The sequence below is a fragment of the Tribolium madens genome, unplaced genomic scaffold, assembly GCF_015345945.1.
Source record: "Tribolium madens isolate multiple individuals breed KSU strain unplaced genomic scaffold, Tmad_KSU_1.1 Scaffold_3;HRSCAF=73;Tcas5.2_LG2, whole genome shotgun sequence".
Classification (NCBI taxonomy): domain Eukaryota; kingdom Metazoa; phylum Arthropoda; class Insecta; order Coleoptera; family Tenebrionidae; genus Tribolium; species Tribolium madens.
This window is the reverse complement of record NW_025401006.1, coordinates 10,005,283-10,027,351: the sequence shown is the minus strand read 5'-3', so window position 1 is coordinate 10,027,351 and position 22,069 is coordinate 10,005,283. Positions and strand designations below refer to the sequence as shown.

Below are 22,069 nucleotides of genomic sequence, written 5' to 3'. Positions count from 1 at the left end.
ATGCGACTTAAGTTTAACCCTAGAAAATAAAGGATTTCTTAACGCTATTACTTACATCGGTAAGTGGGAATTCCGGGTGGCAAACCCGTCAATAAGTTTTTTGCAGGAATGATATCAAGTGCGTTCGTTTGGGGGTTTTTATGCGACACCCTCGGCAGGAAAAAACTCCTCGCAATCGGTTTATTCCTCGATGGAATTTTCGTTCTAATGAGTGCATCATCGCAAAACGCAACTGTTCTTATAATCGCCAAATTTCTAGGAGGTTTCATGTGCGTGCGCTTATCTCTCTTATCACTTATCTTCACCAGAGTTTAATTTTAGAATCAATGGACCTTTCGCGGCACTTACAACTTACCTATCTGAATTTCACTGTGCAAGACACAGAGCAAGGGTCCAGATGATGTTAGGGATAGTCTTTAGTTTAGGAACTGTGGTATTGCCGTTTGTGGCATGGGCAGTTTTACCTCTCAATCTCAATGTTAAAATTTTTAACAATAGTGTAGGTAATTTCGCGAACACAAGGCAAAAATCCAAATTTTATAATTCTGTTTTTAGAATTCCATTCGTGGAATTTGTATTTGTGCTTATGTGCCTTTCCGGCTTTGATCAGTTCGATTGCTTTTATTTTTATGCCGGAAAGTCCAAAATTTTTGATGACAATGGGACGGAATGAAAAGGCTTTAGAAGTTTTCAGGAAAGTTTACTGTTTTAATACAGGAAATGCGCCTGAAACGTTTCCGGTGAGCTAATTATTAATGTGAGCACATGTGTGTGAATTTGGTTTTATTACAGATCAAAGAATTAGTCGAGGAAACAAAACTGAATAATGACTCAAAACACGGGGGCAGAATCACTGCCAACAGGACGAAACTACAAGCGATGAAAGAAGGGTGGCAACAGATGACTCCTCTGTTTTTTCCTCCTCATTTAGGAAAAATCCTTTTAGTTTGTTTGTTACAAATGTTGACAATGATGAGTCTTAATACTTTACGCCTTTGGCTTCCACAAATCTTCCAAGCGATCAATGATTATCAATATTACAACAACGGATCGACTACTGATCTTTGTACAATGATTGAGCAAATCAGGCCTAACAATAAATCACAGGAATGCGAAGTGGTAAGTAACCAAAAACTTTTATTCAAAACACATATTTTGTTTCAAGAATTTAAACAACTCGTCTGTTTACATCAACTCAATTATTGTGGCAGTTGTCTCAATTGGTGGTTACATTATTGCCGGAATGTTAATCAATGCTTTAGGCAAGAAGAGACTTTTAAGTATGTTGCCCTCACGCTATTGATTTTAATTAATTTATTTTTTATTAGATATATTAGGAATATTTTCTGGTACAAGTGCGATGTGTTTGTACTTTGCACCAAATTCACTATCAACAATAATTTTATCGTGTCTTTTTGTCTCCCTGGGCAGTATTAATATAAATGTGGTCCTTGCCGTKGTTGTTGATCTTTTTCCAACGACTTTACGAACAATGACCATTTCTTTAACAATGATGATTGGGCGATCAGGTGCAATGATGGGTAACTTAGTATTTCCAATTTTGCTACAATTAGGGTGTGCACCACCTTTCTTTACTGTGGGAGCTGCAATTGTTGGTAAGTGCTACAAGAATATAAAAAAGCACGACTAAATGTGGGATTTTTCAGGCTGTGCTTTCTTAGCGTGTCTTTTACCAAATACAGACCTGAAAGCTCTACAGTAGGATTTTTAAGACAAACTGTGGTACCAAATATTTTTAGCAATACTGTTACTTTGTTATATATTTACAAATAATAAAAAAATCAACATTAAATTGGCTTTCGATCGTAGTAGTGTACGTTCTTCTAGATAAATTCTCTAATAAATCTCTAAAGAGAAAAAACATACAATTTCCATTTTTATGAATTTACTATTATTTCACCAATAAGTCCTTTTCCATGTGACTGTGACGTTTTAAATAAACACAATAGCCTGATTATTTTCTAAGTCTCTCTCTGCTAACGTAAATCAGCGATGAAAAAAAACACCCATTGTTTCTTGTTTTACAAAAATAACAAAATCTTAGTTGTGTTTACTTAACAGCTTAAAATTATATTATTAATATAGAAATCATTCCTCAAAACAAAGAAAGTTTTTCCAGATTTACTAAATTTTGTCGTCATGGACAAGCAACTGGTAAATTCTGATTACACAAATTAGATTATAAAAAAGATGTGCACTTAACTATTTCCAGTATTCAGTTGTTTGATATTGAAAAAACTTAGAAAGATGACGAAAAGTGAAACACTTTCAACAGCAAGCACGACTTCTGTTAAAGACGAGAATAAACCAACTCCCATAGGTAAATCTAACTATGTACTTAATTTTGTTATTTCACATTACTGTTTCAGTGAAAAATGCAGATTTCGAAACTGCAATATCAGTAACCGGTTTTGGCCTTTTCAACTTAATTCTAATAGCAGTTGCAACTCCCTCTGTATTATCTTCACAACTCGAAACATCGTCCTTATCTTTTGTGTTTCCTGTTGCTAGATGCGATTTAAACATATCTCTAGAAGCCAGAGGATTGGTCAATGCAACAATATACACAGGTTTGCACGTCTAAAATCACTGAAATTGGTTTCAAAATTGTTTTATAGGAATGATAACTAGTTGTTTCATGTGGGGCTCACTTGTGGACGTTTTTGGCCGTCGTAAAGTCTTGGTTTTCACACATTTAGTAGAAGCTTTTTTCGTTTTAATGACAACATTTGCACCAAATCTTTACGTCTTGATAGCTTCAAAGTTTCTGGGAGGATTTATGTAAAATCTCAAATTGTGGCAAAACCAAAATTGATTCAAATATTTTTAGTGTAAATGGAATTTCGATGGCCCTAACTCCATACTTATCTGAATTTCATGGCACACAATACCGAGCTCGTGTGCCTTTAACAATCGGGCTTATTTATAGTGTTGCAAATGTCGGTTTACCACTTTTAGCGTGGTCGATTTTACCTCTTAATATTAATTTTGGCCTTTTCGGAGGCTTTGGTAGAATCGTTAAGACTAAACTTTCCGGAATATTAACCAAAAATTTTAGAATTTCATGCATGGAATCTGTTTTTATGCATTACAATGTTTCCGACTTTAATAGCCGGAATTTCATTTTTTCTAATGCCTGAAAGCCCAAAGTATTTAATGTCGAAAGGCAATAACGGAGAAGCTTTAAAAGTGTTTGAGAAGATTTTTAAAATGAATAAAAAACAACCGGTAGAAGAATATCCGGTCAAATCCCTGATGGATGACAAACAAATTTATCAAAAGAAATACAGTATTAAGGACGCGTGGCAACAAATTTCGCCCCTATTTTCATTAAAATATGCCGGAAGTTTGACTCTAGTCTGTTTATTGCAATTCCTCTTCATGATGAGGTATGTTAAAAAAAGTTAATCTTTTTGTTTTAAATTTTATTTCAGTATTAATTCGTTACGCTTGTGGTTGCCAGAAATTTTCCAAATAGTAAACGATTATGAACAAGACAACAATAAACCAATTTCCTTTTGTCAAATGTTGAACAGAATAAAGCCCACTGCTGATGCGGAAACTGATACCTGTTCAATGGTAAAATAACCACAATCACGACTTAAATAACATTCTCATTTTCAGAACTTTGATAACTCTTCAGTTTATATAAACTCAGTCTATGTTGCTTTGTGTGCAATTACTGGTTACATTATTGTAGCACTTTTCGTTAATAAAATTGGAAAGAAAAAAATTCTAAGTATGTGCTCAAGTGTTTTCCAAAAAATGTCTTAACTATTTTTATTTCAGTTTCTCTAGGACTTCTAGGGGCAGTAACAGTAGCTTCTATCTACTTTGCGCCTAACAGCTCGACAGCTTTGGGTCTTATTTGTGTTCACTTAATGTCAACAGGTATCTCGGTAGATACAGTCATCGCAGCAACTGTTGATTTATTTCCAACTTCTTTAAGGTTCGAACATTAATTTTATTACGTTACTAAAAAAAATTAAAAAAACATATTTCAGAGGTTCAGCGATGTCTCTATCTTTCATGTTTGGTAGGATAGGTTCCGTACTGGGCAATTTAATATTTCCTATACTTATTCAAGCAGGTTGTGCGTCAACTTTTTTCACTCTTGGAAGTTTTGTCATGGGTAATTGATATAATACTCGATGTAAAAATAATAAGTAACGCATTTATTAATTTCTTTCCAGGTTGCACCATACTGTCTGTCTTTATACCAAATACTGAACATAAAGCACTAGGTTAGAAATTATATTTTAATTTAATAGTTGTAAGTACTCGTATTTATGTTTACCCAATGTCATGACTGTAAATAAGAAACAGAAATAAAAATATAACAAAAAACAAGCAAGAGGAGTCATCATGTTATCTTTAAGTAGTCCACTTTTTTCTATTTATCCTGTACCTGAAAATTTTCGGGATGAATTTTTTAAGCTGTTATCGTTATCATAAGAAGTAAACAATCATAAAGATAGGTACAGATTTGATCAAATAACAATCAAGTATCACGAAAAATAATTAACAAACCAACAAATAATTTTTATCCGCAAACATCACAAAAGTGACCACTTTTTTTAAAATTCTGTATTTACTTTTACTTTTTACTTTTCTGTATTTACAAATAGTATACAGGGTGTATACAAAATGACGCCTCAGCTCTCTGGTATAGTGTAGGATATTTTCCAAGACACCTCTAAAAAATGTATTAAAAATAAATCCATTGTTACCGACCGTTTGTAATGAAAGTAAAAATTGCAATTTTTGAATTCACACAAACTCAAATTTATTCCATCAGTCTCCCATTTAATGCAACTGTTTCAATGCCAATGTCTATTAACAAAAATCTTAGTTGTGTTTACTTAAGAATTTAAATTTATACCAACAAGACAGTTTTTTTAGATTTGTAATATTTTGTCGTCACAGACAATAGAATTAACTTGTACTTAAATTATGATTACACAAGGTATATTATAAAAAGACGTGCACTTTGCTAACTCTAATTCTCTGAAAAAAATTAGACAATGTCGAAAGATGAAACACTTTCAACGACAAGTACCACTTCTGTTAACGACGAGAATAATAAATCGACTTATAAGGGTAAATATAAATTTAAAAATCTCTCATTTGAAATTAATGTTACCACTTGTTGCTTCAGAGCAAAATGCGGATTTCGAGACAGCAATATCGGCAACCGGTTTCGGCATTTTTAACTTAATTTTAGTGGTAGTTTCAACTCCCTCCATATTAGCTTCACAGCTGGAAACATCGTCCCTATCTTTTGTGTTTCCTGTTGCACGATGCGATTTAGACATATCCCTAGAAGCCAGAGGACTGCTAAATGCCATAGTATACACAGGTTTGCAACCACGAAAAACGACAAATTTTGCCACTACATTATATATTACAGGAATGATAATCAGTTGTTTCATGTGGGGCTCCTTTATTGACGTTTTCGGCCGTCGCAAAATATTGGTCTTCACACATCTAATAGGAGCTTTTTTCGTCTTAATGACGACTTTTGCGCCCAATTTTTATGTCTTGCTTGTGTCAAAATTTCTGGGAGGGTTTACGTAAAACCCGAAATTCTGTTAAAATCACAATTAATTCCAATTTTTAGGGTAAATGGTTACTCAATGGCCTTAACCACCTATTTATCCGAGTTTCATGGCACACAATATAGAGCGAGCGTGCCTGTAGTCATCGGACTTATGTTTAGTATTTCAAACGTCTGTTTGCCACTTTTAGCGTGGTTATTTCTGCCTCTTAACATCAATTTTGGCCTTATCGACGGCTTTGGTATAGTCCTTAGATCTAAAATTTCCAAAATATTGACCAAAAATTTTAGAATTTCACGCCTGGAATCTGTTTCTACTTGTTTCAACGTTTCCCACTGTAATAGCTGGAGTTTCATTTTTTCTAATGCCTGAAAGCCCTAAATATTTAATGTCAAAGGGAAATAACGCAGAAGCTTTAAAAGTTTATCAGAAGATTTTTAAATTGAATAAGAGGCAATCAAAAGAAAAATTTCCGTTTAAATCTCTTATAGACGATAAACAAATTTTTCAAAAAAAGCACAGTGTTAAAGAGGCCTGGCAACAAATATCGCCCTTATTTTCGTTAAAATATGCCGCAAGTTTAACTATAGTTTGTTTATTGCAGTTTTTCTTGATGATGAGGTGTGCTAAATTTATGATTCTTCTTTTTGTTTCACATTTTATTTTAGTATAAATTCGTTACGCTTGTGGTTGCCCGAAATTTTTCAAATAATTAATGACTATGAACAAGACAACAACAAATCAATCTCTTTTTGTCAAATGTTGAGTAGAATACAACCCACCACTGACGCGGAAGCTGATACCTGTTCAATGGTAAAGACAAAAAAAAGGAAAACATCACTTTAAGTATCTTTGCAGAACTTTGATAACTCTTCAGTTTACATAAATTCAGTCTATGTGGGCTTATGCGCAATTATCGGTTGTGCTATTGTAGCGCTTATCATTAATAAACTTGGAAAAAAGAAAATTTTAAGTAGGTAATTATTAGTTTCCAAGAAAAAAATCTTCATAGTATTATTTCAGTTGCTCTAGGACTCCTTGGTGCAGTCACAGCAGTTTCTATCTACTTTGCTCCTAACAGTTCCACAGCCTTGGGTCTTATCTGTGTGTATTTGATGTGTATAGGTATCTCGCTAGATACAGTCATTTCAGCAACAGTTGATTTATTCCCAACTTCTTTAAGGTTTAAACATTTTATTTCAATAGTTATTAAAGTTATGATTTCAGGGGTTCAGCACTTTCTTTGGCTTTCATGTTTGGAAGAATAGGTTCCGTCTTAGGCAATTTAATATTACCAATACTCATTCAAGCAGGTTGTGCACCAACTTTTTTCACACTTGCAGGTTTTGTCATAGGTAATTAAATCCAAATGATAAGTAACGTGTTTAATCATGATTTTTTAGGTTGTACCATACTTTCTGTTTTTATCCCAAATACTGAACGCAAAGCATTGGGTTAGTGACCGACGACTATTTTATTTATGTTTACATAAACTCATGACTAAAAAAATAGAAAATAACTTCCGACAACGCTCAACCAAATAAAAGAACTATTCTAAAACAATTACAATTTATTTACAGCGGTTTGTCACTTCTTTGACTACAACTTAATATTTTATTTCTAAAAGTAATAAAAGTCAAATTAATTATGTTCAGGTGGAAAATATTCTTCAGCATAAAAATCGCTAACTTCCTGTAGACTCGCACCATGATGATACATATATTCATTATATCTGTTAAAAACAAAAATCATGAACCTTATTTTGATACTTATAGGATAAAAACTGTATCTACAAAGTTTTCAAAAACAATGTTACATAATACATCACTAATAAAAATGAATAATCACAGAAATGTAACATAAAATTACGATAACGACATTGATTGTGAATATCACTAAACATTCGCAATAATGATAAATGATAAATAATGATAAAAACCGATTTGTAAACGAGAAAATCTGAAGTAAGTAAAGAGATGTAGTTAAACTTTTTCCTCTTTAAAAGCTTTCAGACTTTATACGAGACAACAGTGATCACAATATGACACCTGAATAGACAATGTTGTACTTTTTGCCACTTAAAATAAGTATTATTGTAAAAGAATGCATATTTTACTCTAATTATTTTAGGAATATTATCACATGTACTGACACGATATGTGGTACATTTACAAATGAAACTGTAATAATATTCCCTTTCAATTGCCCTTAAAAATCTATTATTATTTATTTGATTGTAAATTTTCTTTGCTGGAAATTAAGATATCTGAATCTGGGTTGGCTAACCTGTAGAAAAATACCTTTCCATATTCAAATGAAGATATCATAATAGCACACGCTGGGGCAACCTTGACAAGTCGTGGAACTAAGCCGGCGTACAGCCCTTTTATACCGCTATGTTTGTAAATTTCTCGTATTATTTGTAGCGTCCGTTTTGTTTTTTGTGGTTGATCTGTGTAAAGAGTTTTTTCACCAATTTCTATTTGTTGGTGTGTTTTAACAACGTCAAACGGAACTGTAGCAAAAGCAGCAATCTGTAAAATAATTATTATAGCCATAAAAATATCTTCTTTATGAGCCTTACTCCTCCTGATACGGCCCCAGCAAAAAAACTGACTCCAAATGTTGGCGTTTCTGAACCAAAAGAGCCTTTGATCGTTTCATAATTCATCCAGTATATAGCAGAGAAGGGAACATCCCTTCCCAAAGTTGGAAGAAGTCCTTTCCATAATCCTTTAATTCCATCTTGTTTTATTAGCAATTTTAAAGATTCGTTTATTTCTAAAATTTAGTGTTTTATTTTGATTTCATTTTCTCTTCAAAATTTACCTGCATATGATATTTTCCTTGATTGCATTTTAGTTCTAATCAATTCTAAAGGACTTACAACAGATACAGCAAATACTCTTGCTGTTGCCCCTGAGATTAATGGAATCCAATAAGGTTGTTTTCTCTCTTGTCCCTCCTGTTGATTCCTATTGTACATTGCCTTCAGTCTTAATCTTAACTGTTCATAACTGACAAAGTATAAAATTGTAGTTGGAAGTGCTAAAACTAAAGTAGGTCCTAATCCACTCCACAATGAATAAATTCCTTCATTCCTAGTAATTTTAACAAAAGCGTCCTTAAATAACCCACGTTACACATACAATGAAACTATTTTACGAAAATCACACTCACTATAGTTCCATTAAAGTGCCCAGGCCTTTGAAACCAATGTTTCTGTCCATTATTTGGACCACAACCACAAAAATGATCCATAAGTCCATTACAGTATAAAAAACATTTATTGGGCACTTTTTGAGCTAGTCTTTGTTGAGCTTGTAATCTAATTTTGACTACATCTAACGGAGTGACTATAATTTAATTTAGTAAAATGTTGTTACATTTATAAGATTACCTAAAAGCGAGGTTAGAATAGCCCCCGTACATGAAGCGGCCGCTTGTTGCACTGGAGTTATGTGATATTGCGGGTCCTCTAGTGACATTTTTAATTTCTGATTGATTACAAATTGTCACTAATTGTTATCATTCAAAATTTATGACAAAAAAGACCCAAATTTGCTTACAAAAAGGGATGATAAAAATGACACTAACGGCTTATTTGACATTTTCCTTGAAACTTCAAAACCACGTGCTAGACAACCTTGGTTGCTTATGCAACACATTATACAATAGAAAAATTATGTTGCATAAAGATAAGAAATAGTTTAAAACACGTTATGTAAAGTTTAGTATTTTTTGCTATGGGGTCGGGCAAAATTTAATTTTATAAATATAAATACATACAATTAGAAAAACGTAAAAATTGATTAAAATAATTTACAGCAATATTTTTTACAATACCTGGTCTTTTATTTGTTCCTTCAATTAAAAATATTTTTTGAATTATATTTTCTTTACACTGGCGGACACAGAATTTTAGACGATTTGTCATTCGACTGACATAAAAATGTAAAACAGGCCTTAAGCAACTAACCTCACTTTCGGTTTTTGTAATTTTTATCCTGAGAGCGAGAGAAAAAATGACAACAAATCAAAATAATTTATTGATCTTATATAAAAACACGTATTGCTAGCATTATTGTTTCGGAAAATCGACGTCAAAAATAAATTTCAACTAAAACTTTCAAATTTTAGTTTCAAACGTCAATCATAATGACAATAAAGCGTGGCTTACATTGACATTTTCTGAACTGTCATAAATTTGATGAACAAAATTCCGTGTCCGCCAGTGTATGTACAGTTGCCTAATTAAAATTTCGGGCAGTATTGTCATTTTCATAATTTAATCTCTAAAACAACATTTACTTTAATAACCTCAGTTTTTACTCTTGTCATGTTTGTCATTTTGACTTATTTATTTTCAAAAAATTGTGATTTGTAGCATAATAACGAGTAGGCAGCAGATCAAAACGATGATTTAATTACACTTGTTGAGCTAATAAATTTCCTAAGACAGACAAACTGTTTAATTAACAACAAAAAAAAAACGTTTAATTGTCAAATGTCAGTCATGATGACAGTAAAAGATAGTTTACAGTGAATTTTTCAAAGTGACAGAAAAATTCTGCCCGAGATTTTAATTCCGCAACTGTACTTAATTCCCCAAAAACAGTTTTTTAATCAAATAAATATTTTTAAGCGTAAATATAACATAAATATAAAAATGTGTATAACCCATGAAGCTTTTTATCAGCAAGTAGCATAAATTAATAATTTGCAACAAATACGTATGGTCATATCACATTTAAGTAGTTGTGATAAATATGTGCTTGCACAAAAATCGTTAAAAAAATGTAACTACTCATTTTAAACTGTTTAGTGCTAGTACTATAAAAAAACCATAGCAGTTGATTAATTAATTTAGAATTAAAGATGTTGGGTTCGAGGTAAGTTACTATTTCACCCTCCTTGTTTGTCTTTCTTTAATAATTTAGTATTTATTTCCATTGTCTTTATTGTGACGTAACTTCAAAGCAAGCCAAATAGTTTAAAATTCTACAAAAAAAATTAACTGATTTCCTCTTGTTAACTAAAATTCAATAAGTCGCATTTATCTCCTGTTGTAAATAACAAGCGCTAATAAATTAGTAAACATGGTTAAACCCAACCATTCCAGCGTAAAATGAAAGGAAATGTAACCACAATGTCTCTTATTAAATTTACAAAAAGTTACTAAATAATAATAAAAAATAAAATAAAAAATTATTAATAACAACAAAAATTAATTAAATAATTAAACATATAAATAACTTAATTAATCAACTAATAAATCTAAAAGTTAATCCGTAACTTTTTGCGTCCAAAAGCCAATAAATTTACCTAAAAAAGTTTCCTTAAAATGGCTCAACCATAGGTTTAGGTAAAATAATCCACTAATAGTAATCTTTATAAAAACCAATTTGTGACTTTAATCCTCAACGAGAAATGATTCCAGAATATTTTTCAATATAAGGAAGCAAATGATAGAGGTCATTTTGAACAACTTTTACTTTAAAAGTTATATAAACTCGATTAATGGGAGTACATTTAACAAAAAAACTAAGATAGGTATCCACTTATCTTGCTTAAATATTGTTATATTAAATAAACAAATAATACAGAGTAACAAAGCTTGAAAACATCAATAAAGTGACAAAAATAAAATAATAAAATCATAAATTATAAATTTTCCTTGAAAATTAATTTTATAATTTAAAAAATAATCCTAAAACAAGAGCATAAATAAAAAGTAAACAGTTAATCCCATCTAAGCTCAGAAAAAAACAATTTCAATTAGATTGATTGAAATCAGATAACATACGGGTGTACACCAAAATTTCATAATACATTATTAAAAATCTCATTGTCCTTTTTGTATGAGAAAAAATTGTACGTTGCAATCTGCTAAATACATCATTTCCTTTATTAAATAAGGTCACAAATCGTAAAGATGACGACACATCATTCAGTTTATTACTGCTATTACGTGAACAAGTTGATCATATGAAAAAGTTTACCTTTTACTTGAAGCGTTCAGAAATATTTTATTGTAATAGAACGACTTTAATCTCTTTAAAATTCCCCTAGACCACAAATTGTGCTACCAATCAACTAGGAAATGCCGAGCTATTTATAGGCATTTTCCCAGCGTTCGTGCCAATTTAAAAAATTAAGAAATTGTTTAATTTGGTTAAAAAAATTACCAAATAATTACAGAAAGTGTGAAAGTTCGTTAATTTTTTTATGATTAAATATGAACAGTTCTACAGGTGTGTACCAAATAAACATTGCAAAACTAAAAAATCTTTCCATACTTGGATATTTTGTTGTAAAATAATCATAACGTTCATTCGATGTGGACAACTCTAATTGCATAACATTTTGTCATTGGTAAATAAATATTCATCGCCTGAGGAGCGTATTGATCTTGAATGAAGACAATTTAGAAATTTTGATTAGTTTGAATACGATATCTCACGCCTTAAAAAATATTTATCCTAATAAACCCTTAGTGCTTTTTATTCATTTGAAAGATACCAATTATTTATCTTAAGTCAGGATTATGTTTGCACAAATCCCAGACTTCCCTTAATCAAGAGCAAACAAGAAGCCGTGACAAATGTTTTCAGGTGCACATCCAGATACAAACATTACGTGACGACCTTGCTTTCACTGCTACAAAATCCTGTAATATAACAATTTTAACCTAGATTTCGTCGATTTGCATGATCTAAATGTGGAGTAGTTAATAAACAAAAACCGAGCAGGTGATTGACCACCGATGCACATTTATATGTCTCTTCCTCAAGTCTATTTATTTTTAAAGCATCGCTAATCTCGTGGGTTCTCCCATCCTGCGCTCCGGACGTAAAAATCCGGGTATTTTTTCATATGGTATACGTGCTTCCCCTACCATAAGGATTTTATTGTTCCCAATGAATATCTTGGTAATTTTCTTAAACGGATGGTAGTCACATTTCGAATTTTGATTATATTGCAATCAAACATAGCACTCGAGACCGAAGTGATTTTGTGATTGTTTTTGTGATCAAGATTCACCAACACAAAATATTTTTATTTTTTATTTGTAAAGTAAGATTATTTGTTTATTTTAATATTTTATTTTTTTATTTTTTCATACTTATTTTAAACAAAACAAATCGACTATGTCTCTCATCTTATACATTTTTTTTGTAAAAACTTTAATTAACTTCATTGTCAATATAATTATTTTAAAGAACCTCAAGGATTTACTCACTGATGAACAAGTACTTCAACAAGGTTTTATTTGTATTTTTTACGGTAGAATTTACCTGTGCTAAAACCTTCATACTTTTTTCCGGTTTCACAACAGATTTATTTGCTTTATCAAAAAACATGAAAATACACTAAAAACAAATACAGTAAATAAGAACACATTCAATACAACATATAATAATGATTTATTGATTAAAAAACATTTAATTAATTCATTTATTCTATAAATCTATTAATGAAATGAAAGCCTCAAGAAAAACTAAACCGCTTCTAAAATTAATTTTTAATATTTCCTAAATCACATCAACCATGAAAAAATAAATAAAACGAAAAAATCAATAAATTTCCATTCTAAGAGATCCAGTCTTATCATCTGATTACATAAATAAGTACTAAACATGGTTTGATTTTTTACTTTTTCTCTTCCCAAGTAAAATAATTTTTCCTTTTCTTCCTACTTTTTTTTGAGTTCTTTTCATTTTCCACTCAACTATCATTTTTACAATCCTATAAAAGTAAATACAACCTTGAAAAAATTTACTTACATTTTACTGCTTTTGCATTGTAAATTTCTTAGCAGCTTATGTGCAGCTTATTAAAGCATAAATAATGAAGAATTAAATCCTCTATTTGTTTTTACTAGAAGATTCCCTTTTATTTCAGTCAAAGTTCAGTAGTGTTACTAATGACACAAAATTAATTAATCATGTTTTCAAAGTTAAAAATTTGGTGAAATGTGTTATCAGAAAATCAATTTTAAACCTCTGGGAGATTCTAGAAGGTGAAATCTTCATTCTCAAAGTACGTTTCTTGTTTTTGTTGTAAAATTGTGTAACTGAAACAAGTATTATTTTTACAAAATTGTCTTATAACCAATCATCTTAAAAATCTGAAGAGAAACTTGTTTCAAGGCTCCAGGAACGATTGTGACTTCATTGTCTAGCACTGAATGATCTTTAAATCAAAAGATTGCATCAAATATGAAATAATTATTATAATAAAATTATGATAAGTAGCACACTGTAATACTACAATAATGAAATAACATGAAATATTATCAGTAAAAATCCTAATATCGTAAATTTTATTTTTTATAATACATGTATAATAGATTTTTAATAAATCCCTTAATCAATAGATAAATTTAGACCAGAATAAAAGTGGTTTTGAGTCACAACAAATAACACAACTTTTTTGTTACGTGACAAACAAGTGGTACGTTTTAGTCAAAATAATTAAAATATTATAATTACTGTTTTTATCTTAATTAACCATTGTAATTCTTAAAATTCATATAAATGTTCCATTCTCTTTAGACATCTTTAATAATATGATAACCGGCTCATAATAAAGTATTCGAAAATTGTAATTTAGTCCTTGTTGCAACAAGTCATTATTATGCCATTGTCGTTAACCTCGAGTTTTCTTTCCAGATAAATGCACAGTGAATAATGAAAAAAATTACACTCCTTATGATCATTATTTGCTTTGAACGAAATCTCTCTTACAAAGTGATGTATAATGGTAAGTAGCGTCACAGAATAATCTTTTTATTACTTGGATTAAAGTCTGTCTAGTAAAATAAAAAAAAAATGCATTACACAATTATAGGCAACAACAACGTAACTGACCTGGTCGAGTACGTTTTACTAAACGAAGATAACCCTTGCGCAAGAAAATGTGTCAAAGATTCGGTACCAATGACATGCAGGTACACTTTCCTATTGGAATGGTACCACACATTGAGCAAAGCTTGTTACGACTGTCCATACAACACCCAAGACTGTTATCGGGAGGACTGTATACCGGGTGATGGCAATAAACGATCTATTATTGTCGTAAACCGGAAAATGCCAGGACCTAGCATTGAGGTACCAAATTTTGCAAAAACAAAAACACTGCTACAAATTTTATTCAGGTTTGTCTAGGCGACGAAGTGATAATTGACGTAGTAAACCGCTTATCGAGTGATAGTACCACGATCCACTGGCACGGCCACCATCAAAAAAACAGCCCTTACATGGACGGAGTACCATTCGTAACCCAATGTCCCATCCACCCAGGAATGACCTTCCGGTACCACTTCAACGTCCACAATTCCGGAACTCACTTCTGGCACTCTCATTCAGGTACCACCCATAATCCGGGTTTGAGTCGCACTTTTATAAATCCGTTACAGGTTTCCAAAGATCCGATGGTACTTTTGGTCCTTTTATTGTGCGAGTACCCGAAGAAGAAAACCCACATGCGAATCTTTACGATTATGACTTGTCAAGTCATGTTATAACGATTTTAGACTGGACCAAAGAGGATGGTACTGATAAATTCATGTCCCATATTCACAACGACGGTGATAACAAACCCGACACCATTCTTGTTAATGGGTTTGGAAGATTTAAACATTTTGTTAGTGAAGATAACAGTACCGTTTTTGTACCAACGGCGCGGTTTACAGTTGAACAGGTGTGTTTAAGTGTTGTGGGTTTTTCCCTAACAAAAAATATAGGGTTACAGATATCGGTTCCGTGTGATCAATGCTGGGTTCTTGAACTGTCCCATAGAAGTGTCCATCGATAATCACACTCTAAATGTGATTAGTACCGATGGTAGTGATTTTAATGCGACTGAAGGTACTTTTCTCTGATGGTACACCCGGGGAAAAAATTACCCACAACTTTGTACTCGGGCTGCGCTTTGTCGCAATAGCATTTCAGACTAACTAGTTGGAGAGCAGGTAATATGTCGAAAAACCCTTATTTAGGAAGTTGGTCCAGACCCGAAAAATGTCTTTTTGTGAAAATTACTTCAATGAGCATAGATTATAACGTATACATTAAATTGTGATTGAAATAAACAAGCTTGCTCAAATTATCAAATTACAAATACATAAATTTATTTAAGAAATGTATTTTGCAAGTATACAGTATGTTCCCGGATTGGGTTTACAAGAGGAAAAAAAATTTGCCTTTGATTTTACTCCAAAACTGCAAAGGAAAAACATTTTTAGCTTGACTTGACTTTAAAGGTTCTTTATCTACAGATTTCAAAAATTAAGATTGTAGAATTTTTTAATAAACTGTGAATTTTGCCAATTTCTATCAAGTTATTTCTTTATAATCAAAATTCTGAACTTAATAATACATTTTATAATAGCCAGTCAAAAGGAAACAAATAATAAAAACAAATAAAGAAAATAATAATTAATATAAATTAAAGTAATATAAAAAATCTGATCGTATTTTCAGAACAAAATTTTGTTTTGTTTTTGAGTTATGCGATTTTTTTTGTCAAAATTGCAATTTATGTGAAAAATTTTTTTTGAAAAAATTAAATATAAAGCAGGTAGTTGTAATCCTTAGAGTATAACTTTTTTGAAAAAAATGATTTTATAGTGGGTTGCCATTTAAAAAAATATTTTTTTTGTAGAAGCAAATTTCGAAAAATTTTATTCTTGTTAAATCATCACATTTTTATAGTACTTTATCACTCATCAATTAGTTTTTTCAAAAAATTAATAGTTTAAGCAAAACACGTTTGGTTCCATACTTTTTATTCACTTGGTATATATACGTCTGTAACAAAAAAAATGTGAGGTGATAGAAAAATTTAACAATTATTTTTGTTTAATTAAAGGTAAGTTAACATAAAAATAATAATTCGATTAAAGGTCGTATTGTTTTTAGACTATAGTGTTATTAGTTATTACAAGCTCAAAATCAAGAGAAAAATTTAATTTTCTTTCCACTGAGTGAAAATAATGAACTTTAAACATTACAGACTTACTGGTTTCAGGTGAAGCAAAAAATGTTTTTCTTTTGCAGTGTTGGCGTAAAATAAAAAAATCCGGGGACATACTGTATAATATTAGTTATTATTATTATTATGGCATTAAATTTACCACTTTGGGTTTTTTGCTTTGTCTAGAAGTTATAAAAATAAATATAAAAAACGGAAGAAACTAGCTATTTGTTAATAAAATTAAAAGCAAATCACAAAAATTTTATTAAGGTAATGAAATACATGGGCATGCATTATTTTCTCTAAAATTTGCTTAGTGTCATTTTGCAAATTATTATAATCACCGAAATATTACCTGCTCCCCAACTAGTTAGTCGGAAACACTATTGCAACAAAGCGCAGTGTGAGCAGAAAGTTTGGTGAATAGTTTTTTCTCCGGGTGTACTTTACTAAGTAACACATTTTTGTCTTCTAGTCAAAAGTTTGGTGACTTATGCTGGCGAAAGGTTTGATTTTATCGTGAATGCTGATCGAGCAAAAGACGTGTATTGGATGCACTTTAAAGGTTTAATGGACTGTGACGAACGTTTCACTAAAGCTTATCAAGTAGCAGTACTCGAATATAAAGGTGCGGAAGCCTCTTATCCCTCATATGAACCTACTTATGACAATTCGAAAAAAGAGGGCAAAGTAAGAGCTCTGATCTCTCTGTGAACCCCCTATAATTATTTTTCCAGCAATTGAATCCCCTTAATAGAGGTACAGAAGCCGACAATTCAAGTTTTGTTACACTACCTCAGCTTCACTCATTGGATGAGTGGGACGACACTCTCAAGGAAAAAGCCGATTTCCAGTATTACGTTTCTTACGATTTTTACAAAATGAATCATCCTGTATACCACAAAGACCCACACTATGGTTTCCATAATGGTAATCCAGTCCAGTCGAGTGTGCCAATAATTAATATTCCTCGGTTTTAGTCACAAATGCAAGTGTACAAATTTTGACACCACAATTAAATTACATTTCGATGAAACTCCAATCGTTCCCCTTGTTATCACAGAGACACCAAATCGATGAAAACATGTTTTGTAACGAATCTTCGGTCAACGATTGTCAAAATAACTATTGTGAATGTACCCACGTGGTTAATGTGAGTTTGTGATCCTGAAAATTTGTAACCAACTTTGTATTTTCTGCAGATTCCTTTAGGCACAGTTATTGAAATGGTACTCATTGATAAAGGGTACGCTTATGATGCTAATCACCCTTTCCACCTCCACGGTCATTCCTTCCGTGTAGTGGCAATGGAACGTCTAGGGTCACACGTCAACGTTTCCGAAATTTTAAAAATGGATCAAAAAGGACAAATCCACAGAAATTTGGTAGATGCTCCGCTCAAAGACACTGTGACTGTCCCAGATGGTGGATTTACGATTATCAGATTTAAAGCAACCAATCCGGGTTATTGGTTGTTCCATTGCCATATCGAGTTTCATGTCGAGGTCGGTATGGCTCTTGTTTTCAAGATCGGGAAAGATCATGAAATGCCGCCGATTCCCAAAGACTTCCCCAAATGTGGTGATTATGTCCCAAATGGAAATAGTACAGAGGACTGCGTTGGCGAAAGCACTTTTGGGGCAATCTTGAAGAAATTATTACCGAAAGTATACGAGGATTATTGTCCGACTTCAAATCGTAGCAGTGTGAAAATGGTTCAATTGGGTACTTTAGTACCATTGATACTGTTCATGTTGTGGGGTTGATGTTGAGTTAGTGCGGAACTTGGTAACCAATGTGATACTTGTTAGGATGTAATTGTTAAATTATTAAATATTTTAGATAAAAAAAACGTGAGTTTTATTTCAAAATAAATTGTAGTTAACATAAACGAATAAAGTCTCTATCAACAAGGCTTGACTAGCCACGGTAGGTAGCAGAACAATTGAAAATTGAACCATATATTTTCAAGTAAAAGTAAAAAAAAAACATTTAATAGAATAAACAATTTATAAATAAACCAGACAACTCAAATATTTTTGTGTTTCACTTTTATAACAATCTGAAATTTAATTGACAATTATTTTTATTTATATTTTTGCATTTTTTTAAAATTCATCGAAAAAAATAAAATACAAAGTGACCAGCGACTTGGAAAAATTTTTTTTGATCTTTTTTGTATAATAAAATATAAAATGTTTAAAAATTTATGTACATACACCCATGAATCTTCTTAAATGTTGATGTTTGTGAACTTGTGTTGATCGATTTTGCACAATTTTTAAAAATAATTTGATTTCTTCAACAAAAAAAACAGAATATTTAAAAAAATAAGATTTCATGACTCTGAAAAAAAGTTCAAACTTTATTAAAGCAATAATATTTTTAGCGCAGTTCATACAAAAAGATTAAAAAAAATTAAAATTGTATTAAAAGTTAAATAACTTACAAATAAATAAATAAAAAAAACAGAACACTATTTTTTTCTGCAATAAAAAAACTAAATTCTCTGTGTCATTTCCTTAATATTTTTAATAGCTAGTTTGGTTGATTTTGGTATTAGAAATCCAGGATGTAAATAATTCTAAATAAATAGTTATTAACTTATTAATCAATTCTTATGCTCATTTTTAAGTTTAGCGTTTTTGACTTGATCCACAGACATTTGTAAAAACATTATAAAATAAAGTATACATATAAATAAATAAGTATAAATAAGTATAATAATTTGTTTTACGTAAACACCATTTTTTTAAATAAACTAGGAAAGTTTTTTTTACAAATTAGTGACTAAAAGATATTATTAAATAAACAAATAAAAATCGACTTTTTTCTCCATTCACATTCCCATGAACACATTTCATTACATTATTTAATAAAAATATGTACAGTATGTCCCCGGATTGAGTTTACAAGAGGAAAAAAATATTTATCTTTGATTTTACGCCAAAACTGCAAAGGAAAAACTTTTTTTGCTTTACCTGAAACGAGAAAATCTGTAATTAAAACTTCATTATTCTAATTTAGTAGAAAGAAAAGTTAATTTTTTTCTTAATTTTGGACTTAAGTTTTCGCATGTTAAATAACAAAAATGTTTGTGAAAAACACAATTTTGATAAATAGCAACACAAAAAACAGCTTTAAGATGAAAAACAAAGTCATTTTTAACAAAAACTATCATTAATTAATATAAATTAATTGTCAAAGTGACATATAGTTGTCAAATAAATAAAACCCCCAATGTGAGCAGAGAAAAATTATTCAAAAAAGTAAAAAAATCAAGAGAAAAGATAACTTTTCCTTTCACTGAATAAGAATAGTAAAGTTTTAAGTACAGATTTGCTCGTTTTAGGTGGAGCAAAAAATGTTTTTCCTTTGCAGTTTTGGCGTAAAATCAAAGAAAAAATTTTTTTTCTTTTTGTAAACTCAATCCGGGGACATACTGTATATACCTCAAAATAATTAAAAAAATTAATCTTTTCATGTTGAAATTTAGTTTTGTTAAAGCGATAAAATAAATAAAACAAAAAAATTTTAACCAAAAAAAGAAGATTAAATGTACAAGAAGTAAAAAAATAAAAACTTAAATAATAATAAAACACGCGTTTATTTACATTTTTTAACACCGGAAAAAATAGTAGAGTTTATCAAATAAAACCATCTCGTCTTTTAATAATACCAGTGTTACAATTTTATACAAATATTTAGTTAAAAAGATTGATACCATGCTAAAGGTTTTGGGAATTCCTGAAAAAAGTTACAATAAAAAGCTTAAAGAAAGAGTAACGGTTTTATTTGCTAGTCAAATAGTATAGATTGAGGTCACCGCAATTCGTTTTGTTATTATTGTATATGTTACTTAAATAATTTAATCATAAAAATTAAAAAAAGAAGTACTGAAGGAAACTTATTCATTCACCGACATACTGTATAGGCAACCAACAATGACAGAACACTTGTTTCCGATATCAAGTTATTTTATAAAAAGACTGTATTATTAATATTAATAGTAAAAAATCAATGCAAATTAGGCAAATGTGCAATAGTTAGAATTAAAAAATGTTCATGGGGAAATATTTTTAATTCAGTATTCTTGCTAAAAATCATCAAGCGCAATAAAAATTGATTAATACTTTTGCTTCTCAGAATACCGAGGAGCTCTGACTTCCTGGTTCCGGCTGTTTTTTTTTTGAGGTAATTCCGGATTAGTGAGATGAATCATAAAGTGAATTTCGAAACTTTCAAATAAAGACTACTATGTTGATAGTCTCATCAATTATTTTCGAAGAAATTTACTTAAATAACTCAAAACAGGAAACCAGAAATGGAACTAAAGGAAACATTTTTGAGTGGGGGATTGGGGACTCCCGGTGAATTCCTCTCACCTTTTAGATGCGTTGGCGTCAACAAACTGAAATCGTAGGAATTCCCCCTGCGTGACGTCAATTTCTCGCGCGCATGTGTTAAATCAGATGAAAAAACCCGGCAAAATAATCTGGAAAGTTGTTACTCATTCAACATTCAAACCTTTTCCCAATTGCATTAAAACTTTGTAGATCATGGAATATGAGAGTGAATCCACAATTTGTGGCATATGTGGAAATTTCGACAAGTTAGTAACACTCAACACACCAGAGCAACTCTTAGTCAGAGAAGTCTTCAAATGTGTGAGTTACCAGCGAAATAATCAAAAACTTGAACTGAAAAAAAAGTTATTTTCAGATTTCTCTACACCCTCGCTCTGCCAAAGCCTGCGACCTCTGTATGCATAAACTCTACAATTTCAAAAATTTCCTCAAAGAAATCATCCTCAACCAAGCCAAACTCCAGAAGACTCATGAAACAACAATGCAACAGGACCCAAATAAAAGCCAAGATGAGACAAACGAACCCCACACCGATAAATACAACTGCAAATGCTCCAATTGCCAAAAAAAATTCGGCAGTTTACCCCTTTTAGTCCAAGTCATTGAACAAAACGAAGATAAGACTGAACCATTGCCATCCACAAGTCGTGATTTATCTCCGAGAACTAGTAGAAAAACCATGAAATGCACACATTGTGACAAAACTTTTAGTCATAAAGGTGATTTGAATAAGCACGTGCGAACGCACACGGGAGAACAACCGTTTTCCTGCTCCGTCTGTGATAGAAAATTTGCACACACGTCGAATCTAGCGAGGCATTTGAGGCTCCACAGCGGCGATCGGCCCTTTACTTGCGAAAACTGCAACAAACATTTCAGTCGGAAGGACAAATTGGACCTGCACCGCAGGAGCAAAAACTGCAAGAAAACCAGCTAACCACGCCTGCACCCACATTTAAACAAAGTACAATTTTATTACCTTTTTTATCTAAACGTTTAATAATTTTCTAGTTTATATACTATCTGCTGTGTAAATATTAAATACATGTTTCTGTAAATTTATAAAAATATAAATTATACAAAATTTAATATGATTTATTATTGTTTTGGGCGCAATAGTGTCTCAATCTCCCCCAAACTTGT

At 31.2% G+C, this 22,069-nt stretch overlaps 6 protein-coding genes across 12 annotated transcripts in view; 5 read left to right on the top strand and 1 right to left on the bottom strand.

Annotated features, from left to right (window-relative positions):
- Positions 1–1,818, top strand: part of LOC123007698 (synaptic vesicle glycoprotein 2B-like) — a 12,764-nt gene extending 10,946 nt beyond the window's left edge. The window contains exons 12-19 of the mRNA XM_044403113.1: positions 1–59; positions 107–269; positions 322–503; positions 556–740; positions 793–1,119; positions 1,166–1,280; positions 1,329–1,616; positions 1,668–1,818. Coding sequence (XP_044259048.1) covers positions 1–59; positions 107–269; positions 322–503; positions 556–740; positions 793–1,119; positions 1,166–1,280; positions 1,329–1,616; positions 1,668–1,723 — 1,375 coding nt within the window. The 3' untranslated portion in view covers positions 1,724–1,818. The remainder of the gene's footprint in view (positions 60–106; positions 270–321; positions 504–555; positions 741–792; positions 1,120–1,165; positions 1,281–1,328; positions 1,617–1,667) is intronic.
- Positions 1,819–2,074: 256 nt separating this feature from the next.
- On the top strand, positions 2,075–4,372 carry LOC123007556 (synaptic vesicle glycoprotein 2B-like). The gene is made up of 10 exons (XM_044402925.1): positions 2,075–2,341; positions 2,391–2,591; positions 2,640–2,802; positions 2,852–3,030; positions 3,080–3,410; positions 3,456–3,600; positions 3,646–3,760; positions 3,811–3,970; positions 4,026–4,153; positions 4,215–4,372. The coding sequence occupies exons 1-10, from the start codon at positions 2,269–2,271 to the stop codon at positions 4,268–4,270; spliced, it is 1,551 nt and encodes a 516-aa protein (XP_044258860.1). The 5' UTR covers positions 2,075–2,268; the 3' UTR covers positions 4,271–4,372.
- Positions 4,373–4,993: 621 nt separating this feature from the next.
- LOC123007119 (synaptic vesicle glycoprotein 2B-like) lies at positions 4,994–7,142 on the top strand. The gene is made up of 10 exons (XM_044402182.1): positions 4,994–5,121; positions 5,180–5,380; positions 5,432–5,594; positions 5,642–5,820; positions 5,870–6,200; positions 6,248–6,392; positions 6,438–6,552; positions 6,603–6,762; positions 6,807–6,934; positions 6,983–7,142. Exons 1-10 carry the CDS (start codon positions 5,046–5,048, stop codon positions 7,036–7,038), a joined length of 1,554 nt encoding a protein of 517 aa, XP_044258117.1. The 5' UTR covers positions 4,994–5,045; the 3' UTR covers positions 7,039–7,142.
- On the bottom strand, positions 7,132–9,330 carry LOC123007120 (solute carrier family 25 member 40-like). 3 transcript variants are annotated; one of them, XM_044402183.1, is made up of 6 exons: positions 8,980–9,330; positions 8,760–8,935; positions 8,409–8,703; positions 8,164–8,360; positions 7,866–8,113; positions 7,132–7,311 (listed from the first exon to the last, which is right to left on the bottom strand). In XM_044402183.1, the coding sequence occupies exons 1-6, from the start codon at positions 9,065–9,067 to the stop codon at positions 7,221–7,223; spliced, it is 1,095 nt and encodes a 364-aa protein (XP_044258118.1). In that variant the 5' UTR covers positions 9,068–9,330; the 3' UTR covers positions 7,132–7,220. The 3 variants fall into 3 exon arrangements, with proteins under 3 accessions (XP_044258118.1, XP_044258119.1, XP_044258120.1); XM_044402184.1 differs by having other exon boundaries at positions 7,132–7,829; positions 7,880–8,113; XM_044402185.1 differs by having other exon boundaries at positions 7,880–8,113.
- A 1,000-nt stretch (positions 9,331–10,330) lies between these two features.
- On the top strand, positions 10,331–18,411 carry LOC123007620 (laccase-5-like). 5 transcript variants are annotated; one of them, XM_044403011.1, is made up of 10 exons: positions 10,331–10,471; positions 14,255–14,345; positions 14,433–14,692; positions 14,740–14,950; positions 15,001–15,284; positions 15,328–15,451; positions 17,035–17,249; positions 17,297–17,489; positions 17,540–17,712; positions 17,762–18,411. In XM_044403011.1, the coding sequence occupies exons 2-10, from the start codon at positions 14,273–14,275 to the stop codon at positions 18,323–18,325; spliced, it is 2,097 nt and encodes a 698-aa protein (XP_044258946.1). In that variant the 5' UTR covers positions 10,331–10,471; positions 14,255–14,272; the 3' UTR covers positions 18,326–18,411. The 5 variants fall into 5 exon arrangements, with proteins under 5 accessions (XP_044258946.1, XP_044258945.1, XP_044258944.1 ...); XM_044403010.1 differs by lacking the exon at positions 10,331–10,471 and adding an exon at positions 12,536–12,656; XM_044403009.1 differs by lacking the exon at positions 10,331–10,471 and adding an exon at positions 13,484–13,622.
- Positions 18,412–21,006: 2,595 nt separating this feature from the next.
- LOC123007780 (oocyte zinc finger protein XlCOF2-like) lies at positions 21,007–21,993 on the top strand. The gene is made up of 2 exons (XM_044403219.1): positions 21,007–21,226; positions 21,282–21,993. The coding sequence occupies exons 1-2, from the start codon at positions 21,119–21,121 to the stop codon at positions 21,861–21,863; spliced, it is 690 nt and encodes a 229-aa protein (XP_044259154.1). The 5' UTR covers positions 21,007–21,118; the 3' UTR covers positions 21,864–21,993.
- Positions 21,994–22,069: the final 76 nt, after the last annotated feature.